Raw genomic sequence first — 24,790 nt, 5'->3', positions numbered from 1 at the left:
ACACTGGCATACAAGTATCTTCCTGAGCCCCTGCTTTCAGTTCTTTTGGTTGTCGATCTAGGAGTGGAAAGCAACTGCACTTGTAACCACCCTGCCTACTGCCTCCTACAGGACGCAGTCGCTACTTGCAACACCAGTCGTTTGGGAAGCAGGGGAGGATAGAGGGTGGCCGTGTGCTAGTCACAGGCACCCATGTTACAGACAGGCCCAGCCACTTTCCAGAGGTCACCAGTGGGAAGCTGGGGCTTAACCTCAAGCCTGTCTGACGCTGCAGCCAGCACCAGTGAGCGTGATCATTGCTGACCGAAGTCAGCAAGGAAGGCTTCCTGGAGGAGGGGGCTTGAGATGTGACTTGAGGGGCTTAGGATACCGTTGCCGTATCACCGTATGCATGCTGCTTGGTTTTGTTGCAACTGTATTTGCAGGAGCTCTCCCTCACCAGTAGATGAAGCCTTGATTCGTGGCCTCTTCCAGTGTCAGGCTGCCCCCGCCGGCCTTCCTCACTCCCACGTGGCTTCTCTCTCCCCAGGTGTGCTGAGATGATTGTCAGCATGGACAGCACCCAGATCCACAGCAAAGACCCTCGCTACGGAGCCAGCCCCCTCCACTGGGCCAAGACCGCAGAGGTAGGCAGGTCTGAGGGTGAGCCGGGCAGGGGGAGGGTCCCAGAGCCCTTTGTTCCTTAGCTACCTATAGGAAGGAGGTTCCTGAGAGGTCTCTGCGGGAGGCACTTGGGGGCCCAGGAGATAAGCCCAAGGAGGGATGGTGCCCTGGCATTGCAGGTGAGTGTCCCCGCTGCGGTTTCCTCATGTGTGAACTGGGGATCTGTGGCCTGCCTGTGGAGGTATCGTGAAGTCAGCAAAGCAGTGCGCGAGAAAATTCCTCATAAATTGTCAAGCACCTCATCGCAAATAGAAGGTGACGGATGGTGGTGATGCCGATGGTGATGATGGTGGCTCTCGTTTCGTCTATAGAGAGCCTGGCCGGCATCTCCTCTGAGGCCTCTCCCTGAGCTAAGCTCTGAGCCCCTGGGAGGATGGAGGTCTCTGATCACTTATCTCCAGGAAGCACAGCTATCAGTGCACTGGATGCCCTCAGAGATGATGGGATACTCGTAAATGTGACAGGCCAGGAGGGAAGAGACTGACGACCACTGTGGATACCTTCACACCAGGAGCTAGACACCAAGTCGGGCCCTCCTGTATGTTTTCTTGTTCCTGGTCAGCACACTCTGTGACGTGGGAACTTGCATTCCCATTTTCGCAGCACAGGAAACTGAGGTGCACAGGGGTACAGTGACCCTTCCAAGCTCGGACAATGGGGATGAAGTGGGGCTGAGCTTTGGGCTCAGGTCCGTCAGGGTCCAAAGTCCAGGCTCTCCGGGGCTGTTGGGTGAGCAAGGGTGTGTGTTGCCAAGGCCCAGATGGGGTCATACCTTTGCAGGGTCCCGGGCAGGGTGGCAGGGAGTGGGGCATTTCTGGGGCAGGGCCCAGAGGAACCTTTGCAGGGAGGGATGGGGTCCTGTGAGCTCCAGGAAAGGACCCTGAAGCCCTTTGAAAAAGTCACCACAGCTTCAGCTTCTTGTCCCCTAGTTCCTGGGGTGTGGCCGGTGTGGGAGGCAAGATCTGGGGCCACCCCCAGAACTGGGGCCTACCACCTTGGCTCCTCCCATTGCTGGAGCTTTCCAGAGGCCCGAGACCTGAAGGAAGTGGCCCTGCCCAGGTGCCCCCAGGTGCCACAGGCCGCAGCTGCTCTCAGCACCCTGCTGACTCGGGCCGGAACCCTGTCTCCGCAGATGGCCCGCCTGCTGCTGAAACGGGGCTGCGACGTGAACAGCACCAGCTCCGTGGGGAACACAGCCCTGCACGTGGCCGTCATGCGCAACCGCTTCGACTGCGTCATGGTGCTGCTGACCCACGGGGCCAACGCCGAAGCCCGCGGCGAGCACGGCAACACGCCGCTGCACTTGGCCATGTCGGTGAGCCCCGGGCTTACTGCCTGCTCGGCAGGGGTGCAGGTGACCAGCAGGGCTGGGGCATGCCCCGCTCTGAGCCCAGAATAAGAGCCCCTTCCTCTGCGCTCCAGGACCTCTCATTCCCGTGCCCCCATGTGACATCTGGATGCTGTGAGAGGGGAAAATACAGCTCTGGCTACTGACCGTGGCCTTGGGCAACTCACATCACCTCTGCCAGCCTTGACTTCCATCTGGAGAATGGAGGTGTTGGTACCCACCTGACAGAGTGGTTGAGTGGATTCAGTAATAGACACCCGGTAACTCCATGAGGGATGTCTAAGTAGCACATGTAAGACCTGGCGTGGAGTAAGCATCCCCGAGACGTTCGTTCTCCTTCCCTGCGTCATCAGGGAAAACTATTCATCTGCATGTTGCCCTTATCTCCCTGGTAGACGCCAAGCTCCTGGAAGGCCGGGCCTGCTTACACATCTTGGTGGCCCATGGTAGCTGCTGGTCACCTTTGCTGGTTCATTAGAGAGCACAGTTCCTGCCCTTAAAGCCCCTACAGTCTGGTTAGACAACTACATCATGGACATACTAAATGCAGGGGAGGGAGTGTTATTTGTTACATACGTGTGTGTGTGTGTGTGTGTGTGTGTGTGTGTAACTGTAGCAAACCATATGTACCCATAATTCTGTTCAACATGTCTCAGAGTGATAGAATAGGAGATTCCCCTGGAACTCTAAAAGAAGGAGATTTAGGACAAAGTAAAAGACATCCTGTTTTATACCAAAGGTCATAATTGTAGAGGGGATGTTGCCCAAGAGACTGAAACTATAAATAAAACTGTGGACATTTTTAGCACCGAATGGGCCCTTTGAATTATGTAGTTGAACAGTTCTTAAACTTTTTGGTCTGTTTGATCCTTTTATGCTTTTCAAAATTATTGAGAATCTCAAAGACTGTTTATTTGAATGTTATCTATCCATATTTACCATATTAGAAATTAGAAGTGAGGGATTTTCAAGGTACTTATTAATTCATTTAAAAAAAACAATAATTTACCAAGCCCATGCTAACATAAGTAACATTTTTATGGAAGATCGACTTTATTTTCCAAAACAAAAAATAATTGAAAAGAGTTGGCATCGTTTTACATTTTTGTGAATCTTTTTAATGCCTGGCTTCAGAGAAGGCACGGATTTTCCTGTCTTCTGCTACATTTATTCAGTATGTTGTTGCATATGTTAAAAATATGAAGAAACTCTGGCCTCACATAGATATGTACATAGTTGGAAAAAATATGTAGTTGTGCCTTTGCAGATAATTGTGGGTATTCTTTCTTTCTTTCTTTTTTCTTTTTCTTTTCTTTTTTTTTTTTTCGGCCACGCTGCGTGGCTCTCGAGATCTTAGTTCCCCAACCAGGGATTGAACCCGGGCCCTGGCAGTGAAAGCGTGGAGTCCTAACCACCGGACCGCCAGGGAATTCCCCCTGGATATTCTTTCGTATTGCACCAAAACTGACAAGGGGTAGTTTCTGACAAGTTGGTTGCAGTGGACACTCTGAAATCATCTCCTCGGACTTTTCACTCTGTTACTGTGAAAACCATTGGCATCTTTTGCACTTTGCCTGGATCTTTACCCCTGCACGACTTCGTGTCATTCTTGGAAGACATTGGTTTGCTGAGTATGCCTAGCTACCAGATGTTGACCCATTTTGTTATACAGTCTCAAAACCCCACAGTTGTAAATATCACCACAATTTCATCAGAAAAGTCTTTAAGTTCGGGGAAGCTGTCAAGCCCATCATGACACAGAGCAGTGTTCTAGAATTCCAGTTCTTTTTTTTTTTTCGGTACGCAGGCCTCTCACTGTTGTGGCCTCTCCCGTCGCGGAGCACAGGCTCCGGACGCACAGGCCCAGCGGCCATGGCTCACGGGCCCAGCCGCTCCGCGGCATGTGGGATCTTCCCAGACCAGGGCACGAACCCGTGTCCCCTGCATCAGCAGGCAGACTCTCAACCACTGCGCCACCACGGAAGCCCACAGAATTCCAGTTATTGTTTGAAAGCTTGAGTTCTATCACTGGCACAAAATACTGCTAGCTGTTTTTCTTGAAGTGATAGGCTCACCGCATTCATTTTTGAGAAAATACCTCCTAGATACCCAATGCTGAACAACTGTAGTTTGTCTGCCAGTTGTTTCTCGACTAAAAACAGTTTCTCCTGCAAAGAAAGCAGCTCCTTCTGCTTGCAGCTGACACAGTCACGCAGTGTTTTTCCCGAGACAACCATCATACGTGGTTAGGCCACAGACATGCCTTGTGCATACTGTGTATTTTATGACAACGAATACACCAGTGTCGAAACTTAATGAGATTAACATTTCTTACGGCTTCATCAAGGGCCTTCTTAAGTGAAGCTGGCTGTTTAATGAATGAATTTACTTTTTACGATGAGTGCGTGGCAGAGGAGAAAAGCGTGATGACTGTTAGTTTGGGGCCACTGCCTTGGTGCCTTCATGCTAAGGCACCAGCAGTTTTATCCACAGTTGTTTTTACACCATCGGTGCAAAAGTTAACACAGTGCAAATGCAGACGACACCTTGATGTTTTCATGAATATGGTTCTAACCTCTTGAACCCTCCAAGGGGTCTCCGTGTTCATAGGGGTCCACAGTGCTTACTTTGAGAACTGCTGACATAGGCCATTGCTTCCATACTCCAGTCACCTGCCTAACCATGTGTGCAGTTTTTGGCGGATTCACGAGCCACTTTTACAATTTTGTACTTAATCATTGCTTTAATTTGGCTTGCTTTTAAGCTTAAATTTTATTTTGAAGGAACTGTGATATTACCACCATAGGTGGTAAACCAGTGCCACAAATAAAAGGTAACCAAAGAAGAAATACATAACTAATGGTTAAAACACACGTTTACCTGTGCCCATATACATCCTAATGGTACATGAACAGCAGTTTGGAAAACGGCTTTCTAGACACACCTCTTCATTCTCTAGGCAAGGAAATCAGGCCCCGAGAGAGGGAAGTGATAAGCCCAGCACTCAGGTCTCCTGGCAGCCAGTCTGTTGATTTGTACTGGGAAAACACGCCCAGCCCGGCCCCGCTGCCCAGCCTCCAGACGTTCACTGCGCATTCTCTGGGGAGGGGGCTGCCGTCAGGGAGGATGTGTGCTCGGTTTCCCCCTCAGAACCGGGGCCCTGGACTCGATGGGGGCCTTTCCTCACTTACCCTCTCCTGCTGGTCCTGTGAGCGACCAGCAGCTGACCCTTCAGTGGCCCCACGGCTCCTGGGTCGGGGGTCATAGATGTTTTGCTTCTTTAGAGAAGGAGCTGACGGGGCTGGGTTTTTTAATTCTCACCTGGGGATACTTGTAAGCCTGTTTGTCAGGGCAGTGGCCTTCCACTGTAGACTGTGCAATATGGGATTGACTGCGGGTCGGGGTCAGAAGGGTTCCAGTGTCTCTCCCCATGCTGGTGAGAGGTCCGCCAAGTTGATGGATTGGAGGGGAAGAGGCTGGGGTCCTTTCTGTCTTCATTTCCCTGAGCTGTTGCATATTTCCCCCTCACTGCATCACCAACAGAAAGACAACATGGAGATGATCAAGGCCCTCATTGTGTTTGGGGCAGAGGTGGACATTCCGAATGACTTTGGAGAAACTCCTGCGTTCATGGCCTCCAAGAATAGCAAACGTATGTGCTCTGTACTCTGGGACCAGAGTTGGGCAGGGGTGGGTGTGGGGTGCAGGGACTGGGGAGCAGGGACGTCCCAGCCATCAGCTGCCCACGTCCTGTCCATACCCGCCCCCAGTTGCTCCCTGCACAGAGTGGCTAGGAGCAGTGGGAGGCCCAGAGGGAAGTTTCCTTTTCCCAAGAACAGGGCCCCTGACCACTAGATGGGGGCCCCAGGAGGCTTGCCAAGGCAGTGTCCTCTTCTGTGCGGCCACCATCCTGCCTCAGGGTGCCAGGACTCTGGGGGGTGGGGGGCGGGGTAGGCAGCAGCAGCAGCCCTCGTCCCCACTCTTGGGGAACTCACTGACGGAGCCACTTGCAAGAGCAGCCACTAGCCGATGCATGTGCTGCATGACACATGTTACCCCCGGTGCACACAGGCATGTGCTACATGGCACGTGTGCACTCCTCGTGCACACAGGCACCGTGCATGTGCTGCGCGCTGGCTCAGTGAGCCTTGGCTTCAGGGCTGGAAAGAGCAGATCCTCCTCACCAGAAGGCTGGCGCCCTCTGGAAGGTTCCGGGGAACTGTGGAGGTTGCTGCGGGTGTGTACCTGATAGCGTTTGCTAGCAAGCGTGTGTGCCTGTGCGTTTTCAGTTATCCCATCCGTTAGATGGGAGTAAATGCCCACTGGCCGGTTCGTTCCTGCTGAGCTCTGAAAGCCTCAAGAATTGCCGAACGTGGAGGTGGGAGTCCTGCTTCCTTGACTGGTGTAGAAGGGAAAGCGGGGGTTCCTCAAACACTCGGGCCAGGCAACACCGACCTCCTCCCTCCATGTTCCAAGTCCGACTCCCAGGACCCGCCCCAGCCCCGGGCAGCTGCTTTGGATATAACGGACTAGAGTCAGCACGCCCTGTCAGGGTGGGATCAGGGCTCTGGGGCACCCCCGACCCCCCACATACCCAGATGGCCTGGGAGAGGGGACCATGTGTGGAAGGGAGGGACCTCCCACTTGCACATCGACAGTTTCTGACCCTGTGCAATCTCCCCGTCCCCAAACATGACAAGTCGTCACCAGGAAGGCGCTCCTAACTCTGCTGAGAACCGTGGGGGCCGACTACCGCTCCCCACCCGTCCAGGGAGTCTCAGCGGAGCAGTGCTCCGTAGCAACGCACTCCTTCTCCCTGGAAAGATCTCAGCCCCCACCGATCAGCTTCAACAACCTAGGTAGGCAGCTCCCCTCCTCTCTACCTGGCTCCCAGGCCCTTGGGTCAGAGCAGTCCCTGTGGGAAAGAAACGGGGCCCCATGGGAGAAGTTGTTGAAGGAAGCAAAGGAGGGTGGGCAGCATTTGTCAGCCTCGGGTGCAGCCAGCAACCCATAGCGCCCAGAGGCTGCTGGGGTCCCTGGCTAATGGCCCGCGGTCCATTTCCCCCAGAGGGTGCCCTGGACACCCATGAGGTGGGTACTTCCTTGGCCTCTCTGTGCCCTGGGAGCTCGGGTGGGCAGTGAGGAGTGCTGGTGGTGGCTCAGAGCCCTCGGCCCTCTGGCTATGACCAGGAGCATTTCAGCCACGCTGCTGAATCTCTGTCAGATCTCTGTGTGCTCCTCTTCCGGCCCCATTGGTGACCTACTGGCCAGGCAACCAGGATCTGCCCCATGCATCCTTGGTGTCCGTGGAGACAGCCCCTGAGGAGGCAGAGACCTTCTCTGGGCTTCTGTGGGCTGGCCCACCCAGGGCCCTGGATCGTTTGGGAGCGGGCTTCCCTGAACAGGGCAGTCAGAGACCGATCCTTGGCAAGCTGGTGCTTTTTTTTTTAACTCTTGGCGAATCAGACACCAGCGTCTTCAGCCAGGATACCCCGGCCAACCCTGGAGCTCAGGACGGGCAGAGCTGGCAGCCACAGTTAGTCCTTCTGGCTCCGCCTCTCTCCTCCCCCTGCCCCTCCCCACCCAGGACCTGCCCCCCATCGTTATCTCTCAATTTTACAGGCAATCAGCCACCTAAGCCAGGCTGGATGGTGGGCCTGGGGCGCGGCGTCAGATGGGTAATGCCCTGGGCCTAGAGGGGCCGCAGAGCCCGCTGTGCCCCAAGTTCGCTGCAGCTCTAGTCCCCGCTGCTCCTTTCTCTCAGCTGCACGTCCCTCTCCCTGGTGCTCTGTCCACGCCTCTCCTGGTCAGTCTCCCACTTACCTTGTCCACTCTGGCCACTTGCCCTGGTGAGGGGGAGACACACTGCCTGCCAGCCTGCCGTCCTGCTTTGCTGCTTCTAGACTCCACGCACAGCTGTGGGAAGGGCCCGTCAGAATCGGGATGACGTGGCACTGCTGGGCCGGGCGACCTGGGGCCGGGCTGCTTGTCAGGAGGGCAGCTAATCCATTTGGTGGGCGTGGGATGGGCCTTGGGCACAGGGGAAAACATGGATGCTATGGGTGGGTGCATCCGATCTGAGGCCGCTGGGGAAGTTTCCAGACCTGGGATCAGGGCAAGAGGCATCTGGAAGATGGTCAGGATATCTCCATTCCTTCATGGAGTTAAACCCCGAGGAATGTCCTAACTCTGCCCTTTTGGCTAAATGACCTTGGACGAGCTGTATAACCTCTCTGAGTCTCATCTGTAAATCGGGGGCAGTGACTCTGTGACGGCGGCTGTCAGCAGCACCGGCTCCTGTGCAGGAAGAAGTGCTTTGTCAACTGCACACGCAGGGTTCCTTTGCGAGGAAGACAGGAAAATCGGGAGCTGGCCGGGCAGGGTGGGCTGCCATTCCCAGAGCAGCGGGCTCCCCTCTGCATTCCAGCCCATCGCTCCCTGAGGGGCCTGTGGTCTCTGCCCCTGCTGTATCCTGGGATGAAGAGCCCTTCCAGGGGGTGGGAAGCGGATGCTCCTGCTAGGGACAGTGGGGTAAGGGCACAGCTCCAGATTTGCCCTCAGGACCCATGGGGGGGCGGGGAGCGGCACGTGCCTGGCCCCAGCACCCCCTGCCCTGTGCCTCACAGAACTGCAGGACCTCATGCACATCTCCCGGGCCCGGAAGCCGGCGTTCATCCTGAGCTCCACGAGGGACGAGAAGCGGATGTAAGTGTCGGGGGCAGGCTCATGGGCAGGGCCTCTGCTGGGTGCCATGCAGCAGGTGTGGGACTTTTTCTCGTCTGTATCTGGCTCTGCAGGGTAGCTCACACTCTCTGTAGTTCACAGCAAAGAGACTGAGTCTTTAGGGAGGCTGGGCCTGCTTCTCCATCAATCACTGTGCCGACTCCGGGCCACACAGTGGAGCTGGCTGCGGCCCTGTCCCTTCTCTCTCCGACCCTGTCATGGATTGTCGGGGGAGGTGGCCCAGCTCTCCTCTGGAGAGAGCCCTCAGCTGCCTTGATGCTGACCCTGCCTCCCTCCAAGAGCTAGTGGGTGGGTTGGTTCCCCAAGTATCTGCCGTATACCCAGGCCCATTCTAGGAGGCAGGCTGGGGTGATGGGCACAAAGGGAAGAAACCCAAGCCCTGTCCCTGAGGACAGTCCCTGGTGACAGTGGTTGTCAGAATCAGTGCCCACCAGCTCGGCGAGTTACCAGGACAAACGTGCTTCCAGTCAGCTGTGCTCTCTCCACCCTTCCCTGTAATGCTGGAGGTGGTTGATTTGTTCTCTGTTTTTTACTACCCTGTGCTCCGAACAGCCTTCCTAGGGAGGCGTTAGTAACCTTGTTTTGCAAATGCAGAACCTGAGGTTAAGTGACTTGAGCAGACTCAGCCCAGGGCTTCCGAGTCCATGCCCTTTCTGCTCCTGCAGGCTCTCTCCTGGCTGCACCCCTAGTGCCCTCCCCTGCGGGGAAAGCTCTTCTCCCAGAAGCAGCTCCCAGGACCAGGCAGCCACATCGGTGGCTGGGCCTCTCCTCGTCAGAAGGCTTGGCTTCCCCTTGCTGTAGCCCACTCGTTTCCTCGGCCACCCTGTGCCATGTGCCCTGAGGGTGCACCTGCCCTATTGGCCGTCTCCCCCTTCCCTCCCACTGCGCCCCCCCTCCCACACACACACCTGCGCAGGGGCCAAGCAGGGTACCAGAGGGAGGACTGACAGGTCCCTGCCGGTAAGAGGAAGGAGGCAGCAGATTCTCCAGCAGGACTGGGGAGTCTGCACAAGCCTGAGCACCCTCCCTAGAGGTGGGGCTGAGACAAGAGTCGGGATACCCCTGTGAGGACCTCCCCACGCAGGTGTGTGAGGACCTCCCCACGCAGGTCTCTAAGCCACACAGCTCAGCCCTGCTCCCTCCATTGCCAGCCCCACATCTTCAGAAAGGTCTCTTGCCTCTTTGCTCCAGCCTCCCTGGCCAGGGGCCCTGCAGGCCTCCGGCGACAGCACCGCCTCCTCTGACACGCTCTGGGCTTGCTGCAGGGCTGGGCAGCTTGTCCAGGAAAAGACGAGGGACCCCGCAGGCGGGCGGCGCAGGCTCCTCCATCTACCAGCTGTGTGTCCGTGGGACGCCTCCCGCCCGCAGAGCCGGGCCTTGCCCTCATGGGGGGAAGAAAGGCAGCAAACAAGTGACCGAAAGCAATTGCGGATGGAAGCGAGAAGGGCTCTGCACCACAGAAGTGGGTGGGGCAGGGGCGGGCTGAGCGGAGCGTCCTGATGGCATCGGGCAGGCTTCTCTCAGTGGTGACATTTAAGCTGGGATAGAAAGAAGAGGAGGAGACCGGAAGGAAGGTTCCAGGTCTGAGCACAGACGATAGAGGCCTTCTTCCCTGGGGCAGGGGCTGGGCGTGGCAGGCCGTAGGGAGACGGGTCAGGATGTGTTGGAGAGTGTGTGACGCGGGAGTCCCCAGACCCCGGTCCAGATCCACCTGTGTGACTCCGAGCTTTGTGTCCTCACAGATATGCACAGGGTGACAGGGAGTATCCACCTGGAAGGGGTTTGGAGCATTTAAGTGAGTTCATGCTGGTGGAAGCTCCTTATGGCTCCTGACGCACAGACGGTCCTTCCTCCGTGCTGCTCCCACCTGGCTGGAGGGGCCCGACCTTCTTGGACGCCCATTCCTTGCGGCCGCAGGAGAGCAGCCCTTCCCCCAGCCTTGTTTAATTCAAACAGACTTTTATCAGGCACCTGCTTCGGGTCAGGTCTGGGACTGGGGATCTGGATCTGACCAAAACCAAGTGGCCTTGGGGAGCCCCTGTTCAAAGTGTGGGAGACAGACCCAGGCGTCTGCCGAGGTGGCACATGGCCAGGGAAGTCTTCCCTGCCCCCTGCTGCCCTCACCTTCCTGTGTCTGTCTCTCTGTTGCACCTTTCGCCTCCTGAAGTACTGTGTTTTTTCCTGTACTGATTTCGCTACGGCCTCCCCAAAGCCCCGGTAGCACACGAGCTCTGCAGGGCTTGGTCTCCACGCGCTCAAGCGGCTACCACGGGGCAGGTGCTCAGGGACACGGCATGCAAAGTGCCGGCTGTAATGGGACCCTCTTCTCTCCCACTGCTGTCCCCACCACAGCCGCGACCACCTGCTGTGCCTGGACGGAGGGGGCGTGAAAGGCCTCGTCATCATCCAGCTCCTCATTGCCATTGAGAAGGCCTCGGGCATCGCCACCAAGGACCTCTTTGACTGGGTGGCGGGGACCAGCACGGGGGGCATCCTGGCCCTGGCCATCCTGCACAGTGAGGGCAGCCCCTGGGGTGCTGAGGCAGGACGGGTTGGGGCTGAGACCTGCCCTCAAATGGGGCTGAGTTTGTTCTCCGAGCTTTGCGGAGAACGTCATGGGGGAGGGGAGGGCCCATAGGCCCTTCGGGGGGTGGCTGGGGTGTTGGGGTCCGAGGCTGGAAGGAGGAAGGGCTGGGGGGTGGGCTAGGGTGATGCCCACCCAGCCACAGAGGACAGAACTGGTTTCACTCTCAGCGTTGGGAGCATTTTTATACCGGTTGCCATGCCCCTGCAAGGCAGACACAGAAGGGCCTCAGAACTGCTGGAAATGAGGAAAAGCATTCTGAGGGTGGGTGGAGTTGGTGGCCTCAGGAATGAGGAATGTGACTCGGTGGGGTCACGAATGCCAGGGCCCTAGTCTGCACACTTCATTTTACCCACACAGGGTAATGGAGGCCCTGGGGGGAGAGGTGACCCAAAGTCACACGGCCCACTGGAGGGCTTGCTGGGGCTAGGAGTCCCAAGGACGCCCATCCCAGCACTCCCCAGCGACACACACAACCCACGCAGTTTGCTGTCACTACAGCTTCCCAGAGGTGACGGGGCATTTTGCTTACTGGACAGACTTCCGGGTAGGCCTTGTCTCGGCTCGAGCAGTGTCTCCTTTATGGAGCTGTCTGGGCTGCGTGATGCTGCATGTGGGGGGTCCTCTCTGAACGAGCTACCGCCCGGCGGGAATTGTCTCAGCATCCCTGACTGGGGATCCCTGCCTGGGTTGGGTTCCATGCTCTCCAACTCGTCCTGCAGATCTGAAGGCACCAGGAGAGGACCCTCCCCCTCCAGGACATCAAGGCCTTCGGGCCAGGCCTGTGCTGGGTGCTAGGCGTGCAGGGCTGAGTCAGGTGCACGCCCCACCTCAAGGAGCCCCGGGTCCCATGGGGGAGGCATAGGCAACCGGGTGTTCCCAGTGTGAGGAGGCCATGGCCCGGCAGCCCAGGGTGTGCGTGGGAGGGACATGGGGCACAGCCAGCCCAGGAGGTGACCTAGAGCAGCGTCCCGTGGGGCCCTGGGAGGAGGAGGATTATGTCGGCAAAGCTGCTGGGACTTCTGTCCCCTGGCCTCTGGGGCCCTGTGTCCCCTCTCTGGTCTCCCCTGAGAGAAGGGCCAGCTCAGGGCTGGCTTCCGCCCGGCTGGGCATGAGATCTGGGTGTGGAGCAGAGTGGGCGGAGGTTCTAGTTTCTCCTCCAGAAAGGGTCACTTCCTTCTTCAGGGGACATTTATCCCCTATGCAGGGTCCTTCAGGCACCCGGGGGCTATGGAAGGGATCTGAGAAGACGCCTAGTTCAACCTCTCCTGTGGGCAGAAGCCCTCCCCTCCGCAGCCCCCCGCTTGCACACCCCTGGGCCGGCTGAGGCGTGCTGGGCAGCTTGTCTGTACTGTGAGGTGCAACCTGCCCCTTGGAAGCTGTCTGTTCTCGCGGGACAGGGCTGGTCTTTCTACTCCACGGCAAATGGGGTGGATCTAGATTTATAAGCTTTTACACGTTCAAGACCCCTTCTTTAAAGAAAACATACAAATTACGAGTACAAGATTAAGTGCCGAGCCTTGGGGCTGCTGAAGGGGGTTTCTGCCTGTGGGGGAAGTTGCGAGGATGGTCCCAGGAGCCCCGGCTTGGTTGGTGCTTTGGTAAATCAGCCCCCCGCACCCCGCTGGTTCCTGTGCTCAGGCCCCCTGTCAGGGCAGCCCTCGCATCTCTCCCCACCTCCGACCCCCTTGTTCCTAGGCAAGTCCATGGCCTACATGCGTGGTGTGTACTTTCGCATGAAGGATGAGGTGTTCCAGGGCTCTCGGCCCTACGAGTCAGGGCCCCTGGAGGAGTTCCTGAAGCGGGAGTTTGGAGAGCACACCAAGATGACGGATGTCAAGAAACCCAAGTAAGCCTCCTTCTCCTCCTTTTCGGGAGCACAGCGGCTTTGGCCCCAGCCATGCACCCCGTCAGCTCTTCCTGGGAGCAGAGGGCTCCCTGCCCTGGTCTGATTAAAGCTGAATGCGGGGCGGGGGGGGGGGGGGGTTGACTGGGGAACACAGGTACAGAACACCCTCGACCCATGTCTGATGTTTTTCCACCCAAACAGCACATCCCTGGCTCAAAGGGGGTCGGTTCTCGTCCCTCACACACACACTTGCTGAGCACAGCTCTGCCCCCGGCACTGCCTGTGTGTGTGTGTGTGTGATGGGGTGATGCAACCATCAGGTGGGAAGGCTTACGATCTGGTTAGGAGATAAGTGACCTAAAAAAATGGCAGCCACGCAAGGCAGCATGTGCTTATTAAGAGGTCCCAGAAGAACCTTCAGCACCTCGCTTCTTTGTAGTATTTATTTCCCATCCTGGAATTACATTATTGTCTGCCTAACGCCTGGCTCGCCTGCCAGACTATGAGCTCCGTGAAGCAGGAACGTGACTGCCTTGTTTTTCCGTTGCCCCAGCGTCTAGCACAGTGCCTGCCCCAGAGCAGACCCCTGAAAAGTGTTCAGCAACTGACTATCCGTGGAAGCAAGGGGGAGAAAGGACTGAGAACAAGGTGGTCAGGGAGGGCTTCCTGGAGGAAGTGAGGTGTGAGCGAGCCCTGGAGAGTTGGGAGGATTTCTTTGCATAGTAAAGCTTTTTTTTTTTCCATTTAATAATAACACATAGTCTTTTAAGAAAATCTGGAAGTTTTGGAAAGTAAAAAGAAGAGGAAAATATCCATGATTTATTAACCAAAAGTTAATGTTTTGAAAAACATTTTTTGTATATTTTATCCTAGACATTTTTTTTCTTTTCTATGGTGAAATAGAACATACATTTAGAAAAGGACATTAAACAGTTCCATGAATAATTCTAAAAGACACCCACATATGACCACCAGCCAAGTCCAAAAGCCCCTTGAGTGTGTGCCAGCCCCCATCATAGCTCCTGCTTCCCCTCCACCTCCCACGGAGGTAACCATTCTCCTGTGACCCGGATTTCCTGGACTTTCTGTCTAGTTTCGGCACCTGAATGCAGCCCTGAGCACGGTTCCGGTCCTGCCTGTCTCTGGGCTTGGACGGAATCCTTTTGTGTGTTATCCTTCCTTCTGTCAATGCCGCATTTGTCAGCATGGTCCCTACTGTTGGGTGAAGCTGTGCTTCATTCATTCTCACGGCTCATATGATTTTGCCCCCACGGTTTATTTCTCCAGATACCTTCAACGGGCACTTGGGTTGTTCCGTTTGGGCCTCTTGAGTCTGCAGTGGACATCATGGGACTTATCAGAAGACCCCGTGGGGCACATGCCTAGGAGTAGAGCTGCCAAGTCTGCTTGGCCTCAACCCTTAGATTCTGCCCAGCTGTTTTCCAAAGTGGTGGTTTCTATTTCCACTCCCATTAGCCATGTTTGAGAGTTCCTGGCACTCTGCATTCTTGCTAACATTGGTTATTGGCAAACCAATTTAGCTTTATAACGTTTTTGTCTATAAATCTGGGGTGAAAGATACTGCCTCTGTTGATTGGAATTTTCATCTTCCTTATTACTAGTGGGGTTGAACACCTTTTCATATGTTTAGAGACCATCTGGATTTCCTCTTTTATAAAGTTCCTATTCAAGTGTTTTACCCATTTTGGGCAAAATTGGGTTGTAGGTTATGAGGCTTCTTAATTCTCTTTTTTATATTTTGAAAACTAGTCCTTTGATGGATCTCTTCTCCCACTCTAGGCTTGTCTTTTCACTCTCCTTACGGTGTTTTGTTGATGAGCAGATTTTTTTTTTTTTTTTTCCGGTACACGGGCCTCTCACTGCTGTGGCCTCTCCCGTTGCGGGGCACAGGCTCCGGTCACGCAGGCTCAGCGACCATGGCTCACGGGCCCAGCCGCTCCGCGGCATGTGGGATCTTCCCGGACCGGGGCACGAACCCGCGTCCCCCGCATCGGCAGGCAGACTCTCAACCACTGTGCCACCAGGGAAGCCCGAGCAGATGTTCTTAATGCAGCAGAATTTAGAAATGTTTTCCTTATTATGATTTGTGCTTTTTATATCCATTCAATACCCCTTCCTTAACTGGAGGCATGGAGCTGCTTTCCTGGGTCTCAGGTCGGGAAGCTCCCTCGATCCGCCTATCACGTTTAGGTCTTTTATCAACCTGGAGTTGATTTTTGTATCAGGAGAAATCCAATTTCCTGTTTTCCCCACGAATAACCAGTTTCCCCAGCCTCATCTGTGAAAAGTCTGTCTTTCCCTCCACATCACAGGCCTTGCTTCCTCTGCAGTGGGTCCAGGGTCCTTCTTGGGTCTGTTTTTGACCACGGAGCCCTTATTCTGCAGTGTTTATAGCAAGTTTATAGCAGGGCTCCCCACCTTGTCCTTCTTCAGGACTATTGTTGGAGGCCCTTTAGAGAAGTAGCTAAGAGCATGTACCCTGAAGTTTCCTTTTCTCGAAAATGGGAACAATATACTGCCTGCTTCCTGGGGCTTACATGAGAAGTAAAAAAGTTGTGTTTATAAAGCACGTAAAAAGCACCTAGCACGTAGAAGTGCTGTATAAGATGTGGGTTACTTGTTGCTATTTGCGCTTCCATAGAAATTGTAGAATCAGACTGTCAGGTTCTACAGAAAAGCAAATCCTGTTGGGATTTTGATTGTGACTATATTGAATATGCTTTATTTTTTTCTTATTGAAGTATACTTGATTTACAGTATTGTGTTTCTGGTGTACAGCAAAGTGATTCAGTTATACACACACATGTATTCTTTTTCATATTCTTTTCCATTATGGTTTATTATAGGATATTGGATATAGTTCCTTGTGCTATACAGTAGGACCTTGTTGTTTATCTATTATATATATAGGAGTTTTTTGTGAGCTTATTTAGGGGAGAATTGACATCTTAAAACACCAGGTCTTCCAATTAGGGAACATAGCAAAACATTCCATTTGTTGAAAGTTTATCAGTACAGTTTTATAATTTTATCTATAGCAGTCTTACACACCTGTTATTTTTATTCTTTTTTTTTGCAGGCTCAGTGGCCATGGCTCACGAGCCCAGCCGCCCCGCGGCATGTGGGATCTTCCCGGACCGGGGCACGAACCCGTGTCCCCTGCATCGGCAGGAGGACTCTCAACCACTGCGCCACCAGGGAAGCCCTCTCAGAATACTTTTTGCCTTGACTTTGTCTGATATTAATATAGTTATCCTAGCTTTCGTTGGTTATATCTGCATGTGGTATGTCTGTGCTCGTGCTTTAATTCAGCCTTCTTGATCCCTATGTTTTACATGTCTCTCTTGTAAATAGCCTATAGTTGGACTTGTTCTTTATCTGATCTGTGCATTTAGTGTATTTATAGATTTTTATTGCATAGTAATATATTTATTTAGGTTATTTAATTAGTTAGGTCTGTTTCAGCTGATTGGTTTGGCTATCAGAGCCCTCATATCGTTAATCTAATAGTTTATGTGGCTGGTCCGTTTATACTTACATAATTACTCATATTTGGGGGACGACATATGCTATCCTATTTTGTTCCGTGTTTCTTGCCTTCTTTTGGATTTACTGAATAGTTTTAATCATTACATTCCACCCGCAACCCAATAGTTTGAAATTTATGCACTCATTTCTCTTGTCTTTTTTTTTTAGTGCATATTATAGAAGTCTAAATTTAATTGGTACCATTATCCCCCCTCAGATAATCAAGGATTTTTTTTTTAAAGAAAATTGCAGAAGAATTTGGATGGCACAAATCATTCTCTTTTTTTTTTGAATTTTAGTTTATTTTTTATACTGCAGGTTCTTATTAGTTATCCATTTTATACATATCAGTATATACATGTCAATCCCAATCTCCCAGTTCCTCCCATCACCACCACCCACCCCCCACTTTCCCCCCTTGGTGTACATACATTTGTTCTCTACATATGTATCTATATTCTGCTTTGCAAACCAGTTCTTCTGTATCATTTTTCTAGATTCCACATATATGCGTTAATATACGTTATTTGTTTTCCTCTTTCTGAGTTACTTCACTTGTATGACAGTCTCTAGGTCTGTGCCATCTTATGGGAAAACCCAAACGAACTTTTTGGCCAACCCAATAATTACTTTTCTGAGTTTTAAATCTATCTTGTTTTTTTAAAACCTCACAAGATATTGTTTTTTGAAGTTGATGTTTATTTATATTTATCTAGTGGTGAGCTGGGAAACCAGATCTCTAGGGGGATAAAACCCTGGTTTTTAGTGTCTGCCAATTCCCATGGCGTAAATACCCCCACCATGGCTGATTTCAAGCTACCAACAGTTTAACAACCAGCTCGTGAGATTTAGCAATAGGTTCTCACGAGCCAGTATGAGCTGGCTCCAGCTCATGTATGTGTGTATGTGCATGAGTATGCATATGTATGTGTGTATGTATACGTGTGTATCATTTCTTTGCTTTACAGTCTTTCCTGTGACCACCTTCCTCCTGCCTAAAGTACCTTCTTTAGCCTTTCCCATAGAGATGGTCTGCTGGTAGTGAATTCTCCACTAGCAGAGTTGTTTGAAAATAGGTTTATTTCACTCTCATCATTTGGAACTAGTTGTATTTCACCCTTATCAGTTGAACATTCTTTTATTTCTCTCTCATTCTTGTTGAGTATAGAATTCTAGGCTGGTGATTTTCTTGTAGAACAAGAAAGCTATCATTCTATACCTTTTGGCTTCCATTGTTACACTTGCAGTCAATTTCAATTTAACTCTTACTCCTTTGAAAGTAAGTAGTCTTTTTTCCTCTGGCTGCTTTTATTTATGTGTGGGTTTATTTGTTTTTGGTGCTCTACAGCTGCACTAAGATATATCTAGTTATGAATTCCTTCTAATTTATCCTGCATGGGATTTGTTGGCCTTCTTAAATCTTTGGACTCATGTCTTTCTTCAGTTCTGGAAGCCTGAGTCATTATCGGTTCAACCTTGCCTCTGCCTAATTTTCTCTTGCCTCTCCTTCTGGAACTCCAGTTGAAAATGTTAGAGCTTTTCTGTCTTTCATATCTTTTAACTTCTCCTGTATATTCTTTCATTTTATCTCTCTGCGTTGCATTCTGGATAATTTCTTCTTACCTATTTTCCAATTCACTAATTCTTTCTTTAACTTTATCTGATTTTCCATTTAACCTATTCATTGAATTTTTATTTATTTATTTATTTAAATTTCTGAAGTACTCTTTGTTTTTTCTTCAGATCTTCTAGGTCATTACTTATAGTTTTCTATTCCCAGAAAATATTATCAAGCTTGTGTTTGATGTCTTTCAACATTGTAAGCATAGCTGGTTTGTTTTTTTTTATAATTTTATTTTATTTTTGGCTGCGTTGGGTCTTCATTGCTGCATGTGGGCATTCTCTAGTTGCTGCGAGCAGGGGCTACTCTTCATTGCAGTGCATGGGCTTCTCATTGCGGTGGCTTCTCTTGTTGTGGATCATGGGCTCTAGGCAAACAGGCTTCAGTAGTTGTGGCACGCGGGCTCAGTAGCTGTGGTTCGCAGGCTCTAGAGCGCAGGCTCAGTAGTTGTGGTGCATGGGCTTAGTTCCTCCACAGCATGTGGGATCTTCCTGGACCAGGGCTCAAACCCGTGTCCCCTGCATTGGCAGGCGGATTCTTAACCACTGTGCCACCAGGGAAGTCCCAAGCATAGCTGTTTTACAGTCTTTGTTTGAGGATTCAAATAACTGCTGTCTATGTAGGTATGTTTTGCTGTTTGTGTTGTTTATGCTTATTTTTATTCATGGTGTTTTATTTCTTGACGTCCCCCTCCCCACCTTTTTTGGAACTGTGTGGTATTCCTTAGTGTTGAGAAATATGTGCAGATTCTGTGAAGCCTAGAATGAGGGTATCTTCTCCAGAGTGTCTTATGTTGTATCTTCCAGGTACCCATGTACAGTAGCATCTAGGGTCACTGTAACTAAATCCTTGGCATGAAGGTTTTGGAACTTCCCCCGAAGTGATGAGAATTTAGACTACAGATCTGCAGGAGGGTTAGTTTGTGGTTATACATTTGCAGGGACTTTTTTTTTTCCTCCTTTCTTTGTTTAATGCCAGCCAACTTTACTCACAGCCTCCAGGCGTGGGAAAGGGGCAGGTTTATTTCTGGTTTACCCTTATCCAAGAGGGTAGCCCTTTTGGGATTACAACCTAATGTGGGGAGGGTCTCCCGTTAGATCCCTAACCTTCAGTGAACCCTGGGCTTTGACTTCTGTCCCTCTGGCCCCATGAGGCCATCAGCATGGAAGCTCACATTGATAGTTTGGTGTCTGCCTTCAGGTCAGAGATGTGTCTGTGCTCCATTTACCTCTGTGAGTTCTTGCTTATCCTCAGAGTTTACCCTCATCTTTCCTTTCTATCTTATCAGATCTTCTGTGCTCTTTTTTTTTTTTGAATTTTATTTAATTTATTTTTTTATACAGCACATTCTTATTAGTCATCAATTTTATACACATCAGTGTATACATGTCAATCCCAATCACCCAATCTTCTGTGCTTTTTAAAAATTTATTTTGGCGGTACGCGGGCCTCTCACCGCTGTGGCCTCTCCCGTTGCGGAGCACAGTCTCCGGACGCGCAGGCTCAGCGGCCATGGCTTATGGGCCCAGCCGCTCCGCGGCATGTGGGATCTTCCCGGACCTGGGCACGAACCCGCGTCCCCTGCATCGGCAGGCAGACTCTCAACCACTGTGCCACCAGGGAAGCCCCTTCTGTGCTTTGAAGATCAAAAAAATTTTTTTCCAGCATTTAGTTTTTTGTTCATTGGGAGGTATGTTCAAATAACCTTTCCACAAGATTCTTAGAGGTGGAAAACGAATCTTTTTTTCCCATGTGTAGTTTTTGTTCCCTTTTCTTTATATTTTTCATTGTAACAAACACCTTTCTGTGTGAGTCTCAACTCCTTGCTAGTGTAATTTGAAATGGCTGCAAAACATGCCATTGTTTAGGCGCTCCCTCCTATTATTTCCATGTAGAGCATTCACTTCTCACTGTAATAAATCGCACTGCACGAACAGCCTTAAACAAAAAGCTTTCACTGTAACCAAGATTATTCCCTAAGGCTGGACTTTCCAAAACGGAATTCCCAGATCAAAGAGCCAGGACAGGTCTTCCCTGGTAGCGTAGTGGTTAGGAATCTGCTTGCCAGTGCAGGGGACACGGGCTCGAGCCCTGGTCCAGGAAGATCGCACGTGCCGCAGAGCGGCTGGGACTGTGCGCCACAACTACTGAAGCCCGCGCGTGCCTAGAGCCCATGCTCCGGAACAAGAGAAGCCACCGCAATGAGAAGCTGCGCACCTCAACGAAGAGCAGCCCCCACTCGCGGCAAATAGAGAAAGCCCTCATGCAGCAGCAAAAATAAAGAAAGAAAATAAAATTTTTTAAAAAGAGCCAGGACATTTGTAAGGGTCTGAATACATATTAGTTTCCAAGGGGGCTGTGTCAGTCTACACTCCCCTCAGTATTTAAGGATGTCTGAGTCTCTTGAGACAGTTAGGAGTCTTCTTTAATAGGTTGTAGACTCACATGGTAGAACACTGATTAGGTATCAGAGATGACATGCTGAAAAGTCTCCCCCGACTCCTGTCCTGGAGCTGCAGCCCCCAAGCAGTCCCCTGTCCCAGAGGCAGCTCACTGTTGCCAGGTTCTGCACATGGGTCCTTCCAGAGTTACCCTCTGACCAAGCAAATAGGTACATAGGGTCTTTGGGGGTTTGTTTTTAAATAAACGGTGGCATATTATACACACTGTCCTGAACCTTGCTTTTTCCACTTAAATATAAATCTTGGCGCTCACCATCCATCAGTGCATGAAGCAATACCTCAGCCGTTCTCCTGCGACACAGACCCCACCGCGCAGAGGAGCCGCGGAGCATGAACCGTCCCACTGGTGGACACTTAGTTGTTTCCAGTCGTTTGATTTAATGCCATTAATAGCCTAGTGTGTGCCTATCTCCCCACACATGTGGGGGTGTCTTAGGATGGGTTCCCAGAAGTAGGAATGCTGAGTTTAAGAATTAGTGCGTCGGTGGTTTGGACAAAAATTCCCAAAGGTGGATTGTCAAGGGCGGATGGGTCAGTGGCTTCAGTGTCCTGCTCCTTGTTTCTCTCCAGGGTGATGCTGACAGGGACACTGTCCGACCGGCAGCCGGCTGAACTCCACCTCTTCCGGAATTATGAGGCCCCAGAGTGTGTACGGGAGCCTCGTATTGGCCAGAACGTTAACCTAAAGCCTCCAACTCAACCCTCAGGTTAAAACCATGTTTGATACATCTGTGGGAAGTGATTGGCCCGAGAGGCTGCAGGTTGGTGGGTGGGAGTCGCAAGCTTGCTGTCAGGCACCCCCAGCCCACCACCATCCCACCCACTGCCCTGGTCGTCCCTCCCAAGGGTATCAGCTGAGGGTCGGCAGAGCCAGGGAGCCATCAGGCCTCGGGCAGGCTGCACCCTGCCTTCCACCAGGATGGCGGGGCCAGACAGCATGGCCTGTCGGTCCTGCTTCTGAAGAGTCCCCAGCCTCACCCTCTTCCCACAGTGCCATGTGCACACATACACACACACACCCTTAGATCTGAAACGCACATCTCTTGTGCCACTGGGCCCCCTCCTCCCCCACCCGCAGAGCAGCTGGTGTGGCGGGCAGCCCGGAGCAGTGGGGCAGCCCCCACCTACTTCCGGCCCAGCGGGCGCTTCCTGGATGGTGGGCTGCTGGCCAACAACCCCACGCTGGACGCCATGACGGAGATCCATGAGTACAACCAGGACTTGATCCGCAAGGTGAGAGCCACCTCGGGTTGGAGGGGCTGGAACTGACCGCCCACAGCGGTCTTGACTGTACTCTGGGCTGACTCCTGGGAGAGCAAATGGCTTTCCTTCACGCATTCATTCATTTGTACACTTAACAGCAATTCTATGTCACACTTGAACCTGCCTGATTGGTGGTGTCTGCCCAAAGCACTGTGCTAAGAGGGATTCTGAGGCCCAATCCGGACTAGGTGGTGAAGGGTGTTATGATCAATTAACAGCATCTGCTGTGTGTGGGGAGGACAGCATGCATACCAGTATGTGCTGGTTTACAGGCCTAGCCACGCTGCCCGGCCTGGACACACGCTTGGGGAGCTCACATTTAGGGGAGACAGTCCATAAACAAGGACACATCCATCCGAGTGTTTTAGGTGCTGTGACAGAGAACTGTGGTGGGGCCCAGGACCATCACCCCTGCTGAGAGACATGAGGGCTCAGAAAGGGCTCACAGAGGAGGGGAGCCCATGCTGAGGCCTTTGGGGATGGGGCAGCGCAGAGTCAGTGATCGTGAGGAAGAGAAGCGGCCCTCAGCCCGAGGAGCTTCGTGCAGAGGTGGGCAAGGCCCACTCAGGAGAAGCAGTGTGGTGGGGGGGCCTCTGGGTCTGGGGCCTGTCTCTGCCCGTGCTTCACCTCAACCACTGCCTAGGGCTGTTGATAGTACCTGCCTGGGCACTGTCGTGAGGCTTCCGTGGCCTCTTATCTGTGAAGTGTTTAGAACAGTGCCTGACCTTGAGCGTGCCGCATCCTTGTTGGCTGTAGTTGTCACTGCGGTCATCACCGAGCCCCTGATGAAACCGCAGGCGGCAGGGAGGTGAGCGCTCTCTAGGGGCCACATGTGGAAGGGCAGGCTTCCTGGAGGAAGAAGGAATCAGTGAGAGACTGTGGGATGGGGAAGGGTGCTCAAACATCACTCGTCTGAGTGCATGGGGTGCCTGGGTAGGTGGGTTGCCAAGGTCGCCCAGAAGACTGGCGGGAGAACTTGTTCCGAAGCAAAAGAGAGGCGGCGCAGGCTGTGCTTCTGCCACAGGAGGCCTGTGCTCCTCTTCACAAGCCCCCAGGGAGCCTCTCTCTTACCCCTGGGTGCCCCCCATCTGTGGGGCAGGCCTCCTCTCACCTGTCCTGTCCCAACAGGGTCAGGGCAACAAGGTGAAGAAACTCTCCGTTGTCGTCTCCTTGGGGACAGGGAGGTCCCCGCAGGTGCCTGTGACCTGTGTGGACGTCTTCCGTCCCAGCAGCCCCTGGGAACTGGCCAAGACTGTTTTTGGGGCCAAGGAACTGGGCAAGATGGTGGTGGAATGTGTGAGTATGGGCCCCTCCCCAGGCCCACTTCCCTTGGGATCTCAGCCCCAGGATGAGGCTTCCCGTGGGACCCTGGGTGTCATGGAGATGGCAGGGCTCTGTTGACCCTCCTCAGCCAGCTCGGGGCAGGGGCGTTCCCCTTCCCCTATAGTGTCTCAGTGCTGGCAGGGACCTTCGGTGACCACCTCCAGTGGGATTTTCAAGCATTTTTTAGCTGTGGATTTCTTCCTTCAAACACAGCCCGTGTGGAAGCCCAGAATGTCAGATGGACAAAAGCTAAAGGGGCAGGGAGGTGGAGGCCTGTCCACTCAGCCCCTCCATGCTCACTGACCCTGAACGCTGCCGACCCACCTGTCAAAGCCAGACCGTGCCCCTCTGCATAGCTGGGACAGTCACTGCAGCCCAGAAAGGGGGATTTGCCTTAAGTCACTCTGCTGATAGGGGGCTAAGCCAACCTGGAACCTGGGGACCCCAGGCAGGGGCTGTGTGTGTGGTGTGCGCTGGACGCTCACAGAGGTTGCTTCTCACCAGTGCACAGATCCGGACGGGCGGGCCGTGGACCGGGCCCGGGCCTGGTGCGAGATGGTTGGCATCCAGTACTTCAGGTGAGGGCTCTGCTGGCCCCAGTCCCCAGCCTGGACTTTCCCTTTCCCCAAGGAGGTGCTGTGTGTCCCGAGTCCGCCCCAGTCCTAGCGCTTGTCCCCTACCCAGGCCGAGTGTCCTGGGGGTGACCACTCCTCCTTGATCCGGACAGACTGAGTCCCCAGCTGGGGACAGACATCATGCTGGACGAGGTCAATGACACGGTGCTGGTCAACGCCCTCTGGGAGACTGAGGTCTACATCTACGAGCACCGGGAGCAGTTCCAGGAGCTCATCCAGCTCCTGCTCTCCCCGTGAGGCCGCCGGGCCCCCAGCTGTCCCCAGGCCCAGCTGGGATGCGGGGCAGAGCCAGGCCCAGGCAGCTCTGTGTCCACAGCCCCGGCCTAGCGGGGCACGGGGCTTCCTGCGTAAGGCTGGTCCTCAGGCCTCTCTCCCGCTCTGTCCCCACCTGCTGGCTCTTTGTGTCCTTCCAGCTTAGGAAGCCTCAGGCCTCACTCAGGCTGCTCCCTGACCCCCAAGGTGGCTCAAACACTAAGGCCTCCCAGAGGGCCCCAGGTTCTTCCCGGGCCCCTGGAGCTGCAGAGACCCCTTCTACCCTCTGCCCTCTCCGCTGGGGGTGGAGCCAGAGACGCGGGCCATCACCACCCCATCGGGAGGGAAAACCTAGGAGTGGGGTGTCCCGTTCGACTTTGCCCCTCCGCGCACCCCAGCCGCCTACCCACGAGCTGTCCTCAGCTCTCAAAGGCCACTCCTGTGACTTAAGTTATTCTTCCCAACAGAAAGTGGTTTATGACTTGGGGGGGGGGGGT

General features: G+C 53.1%; 1 protein-coding gene across 9 annotated transcripts in view; it reads left to right on the top strand.

The window, feature by feature from the left end:
- The window catches only part of PLA2G6 (phospholipase A2 group VI), a 50,103-nt gene extending 25,327 nt beyond the window's left edge, over positions 1–24,776 (top strand). For 4 of the 9 annotated variants that reach the window (XM_024761538.1, XM_024761536.1, XM_024761537.1 and 1 more), the window contains 11 exons: positions 530–626; positions 1,796–1,978; positions 5,555–5,663; positions 8,638–8,716; positions 11,108–11,271; positions 13,038–13,188; positions 21,391–21,527; positions 21,899–22,053; positions 23,212–23,379; positions 23,911–23,984; positions 24,134–24,278. In XM_024761538.1, coding sequence (XP_024617306.1) covers positions 530–626; positions 1,796–1,978; positions 5,555–5,663; positions 8,638–8,716; positions 11,108–11,271; positions 13,038–13,188; positions 21,391–21,527; positions 21,899–22,053; positions 23,212–23,379; positions 23,911–23,984; positions 24,134–24,278 — 1,462 coding nt within the window. Of the gene's footprint in view, positions 1–529; positions 627–1,795; positions 1,979–5,554; positions 5,664–6,711; positions 6,871–8,637; positions 8,717–11,107; positions 11,272–13,037; positions 13,189–21,390; positions 21,528–21,898; positions 22,054–23,211; positions 23,380–23,910; positions 23,985–24,090 lie in introns of those variants that run through there. The other 5 variants (XM_024761535.1, XM_024761543.1, XM_024761544.1 and 2 more) reach the window with 4 other exon arrangements.
- Positions 24,777–24,790: the final 14 nt, after the last annotated feature.

Source organism: Neophocaena asiaeorientalis, unplaced genomic scaffold, assembly GCF_003031525.2.
Source record: "Neophocaena asiaeorientalis asiaeorientalis breed wild unplaced genomic scaffold, Neophocaena_asiaeorientalis_V1.1 scaffold473, whole genome shotgun sequence".
Classification (NCBI taxonomy): Eukaryota; Metazoa; Chordata; class Mammalia; order Artiodactyla; family Phocoenidae; genus Neophocaena; species Neophocaena asiaeorientalis.
Note: the sequence above shows the minus strand (reverse complement) of the source record. Positions and strands in the feature narration are given on the sequence as shown.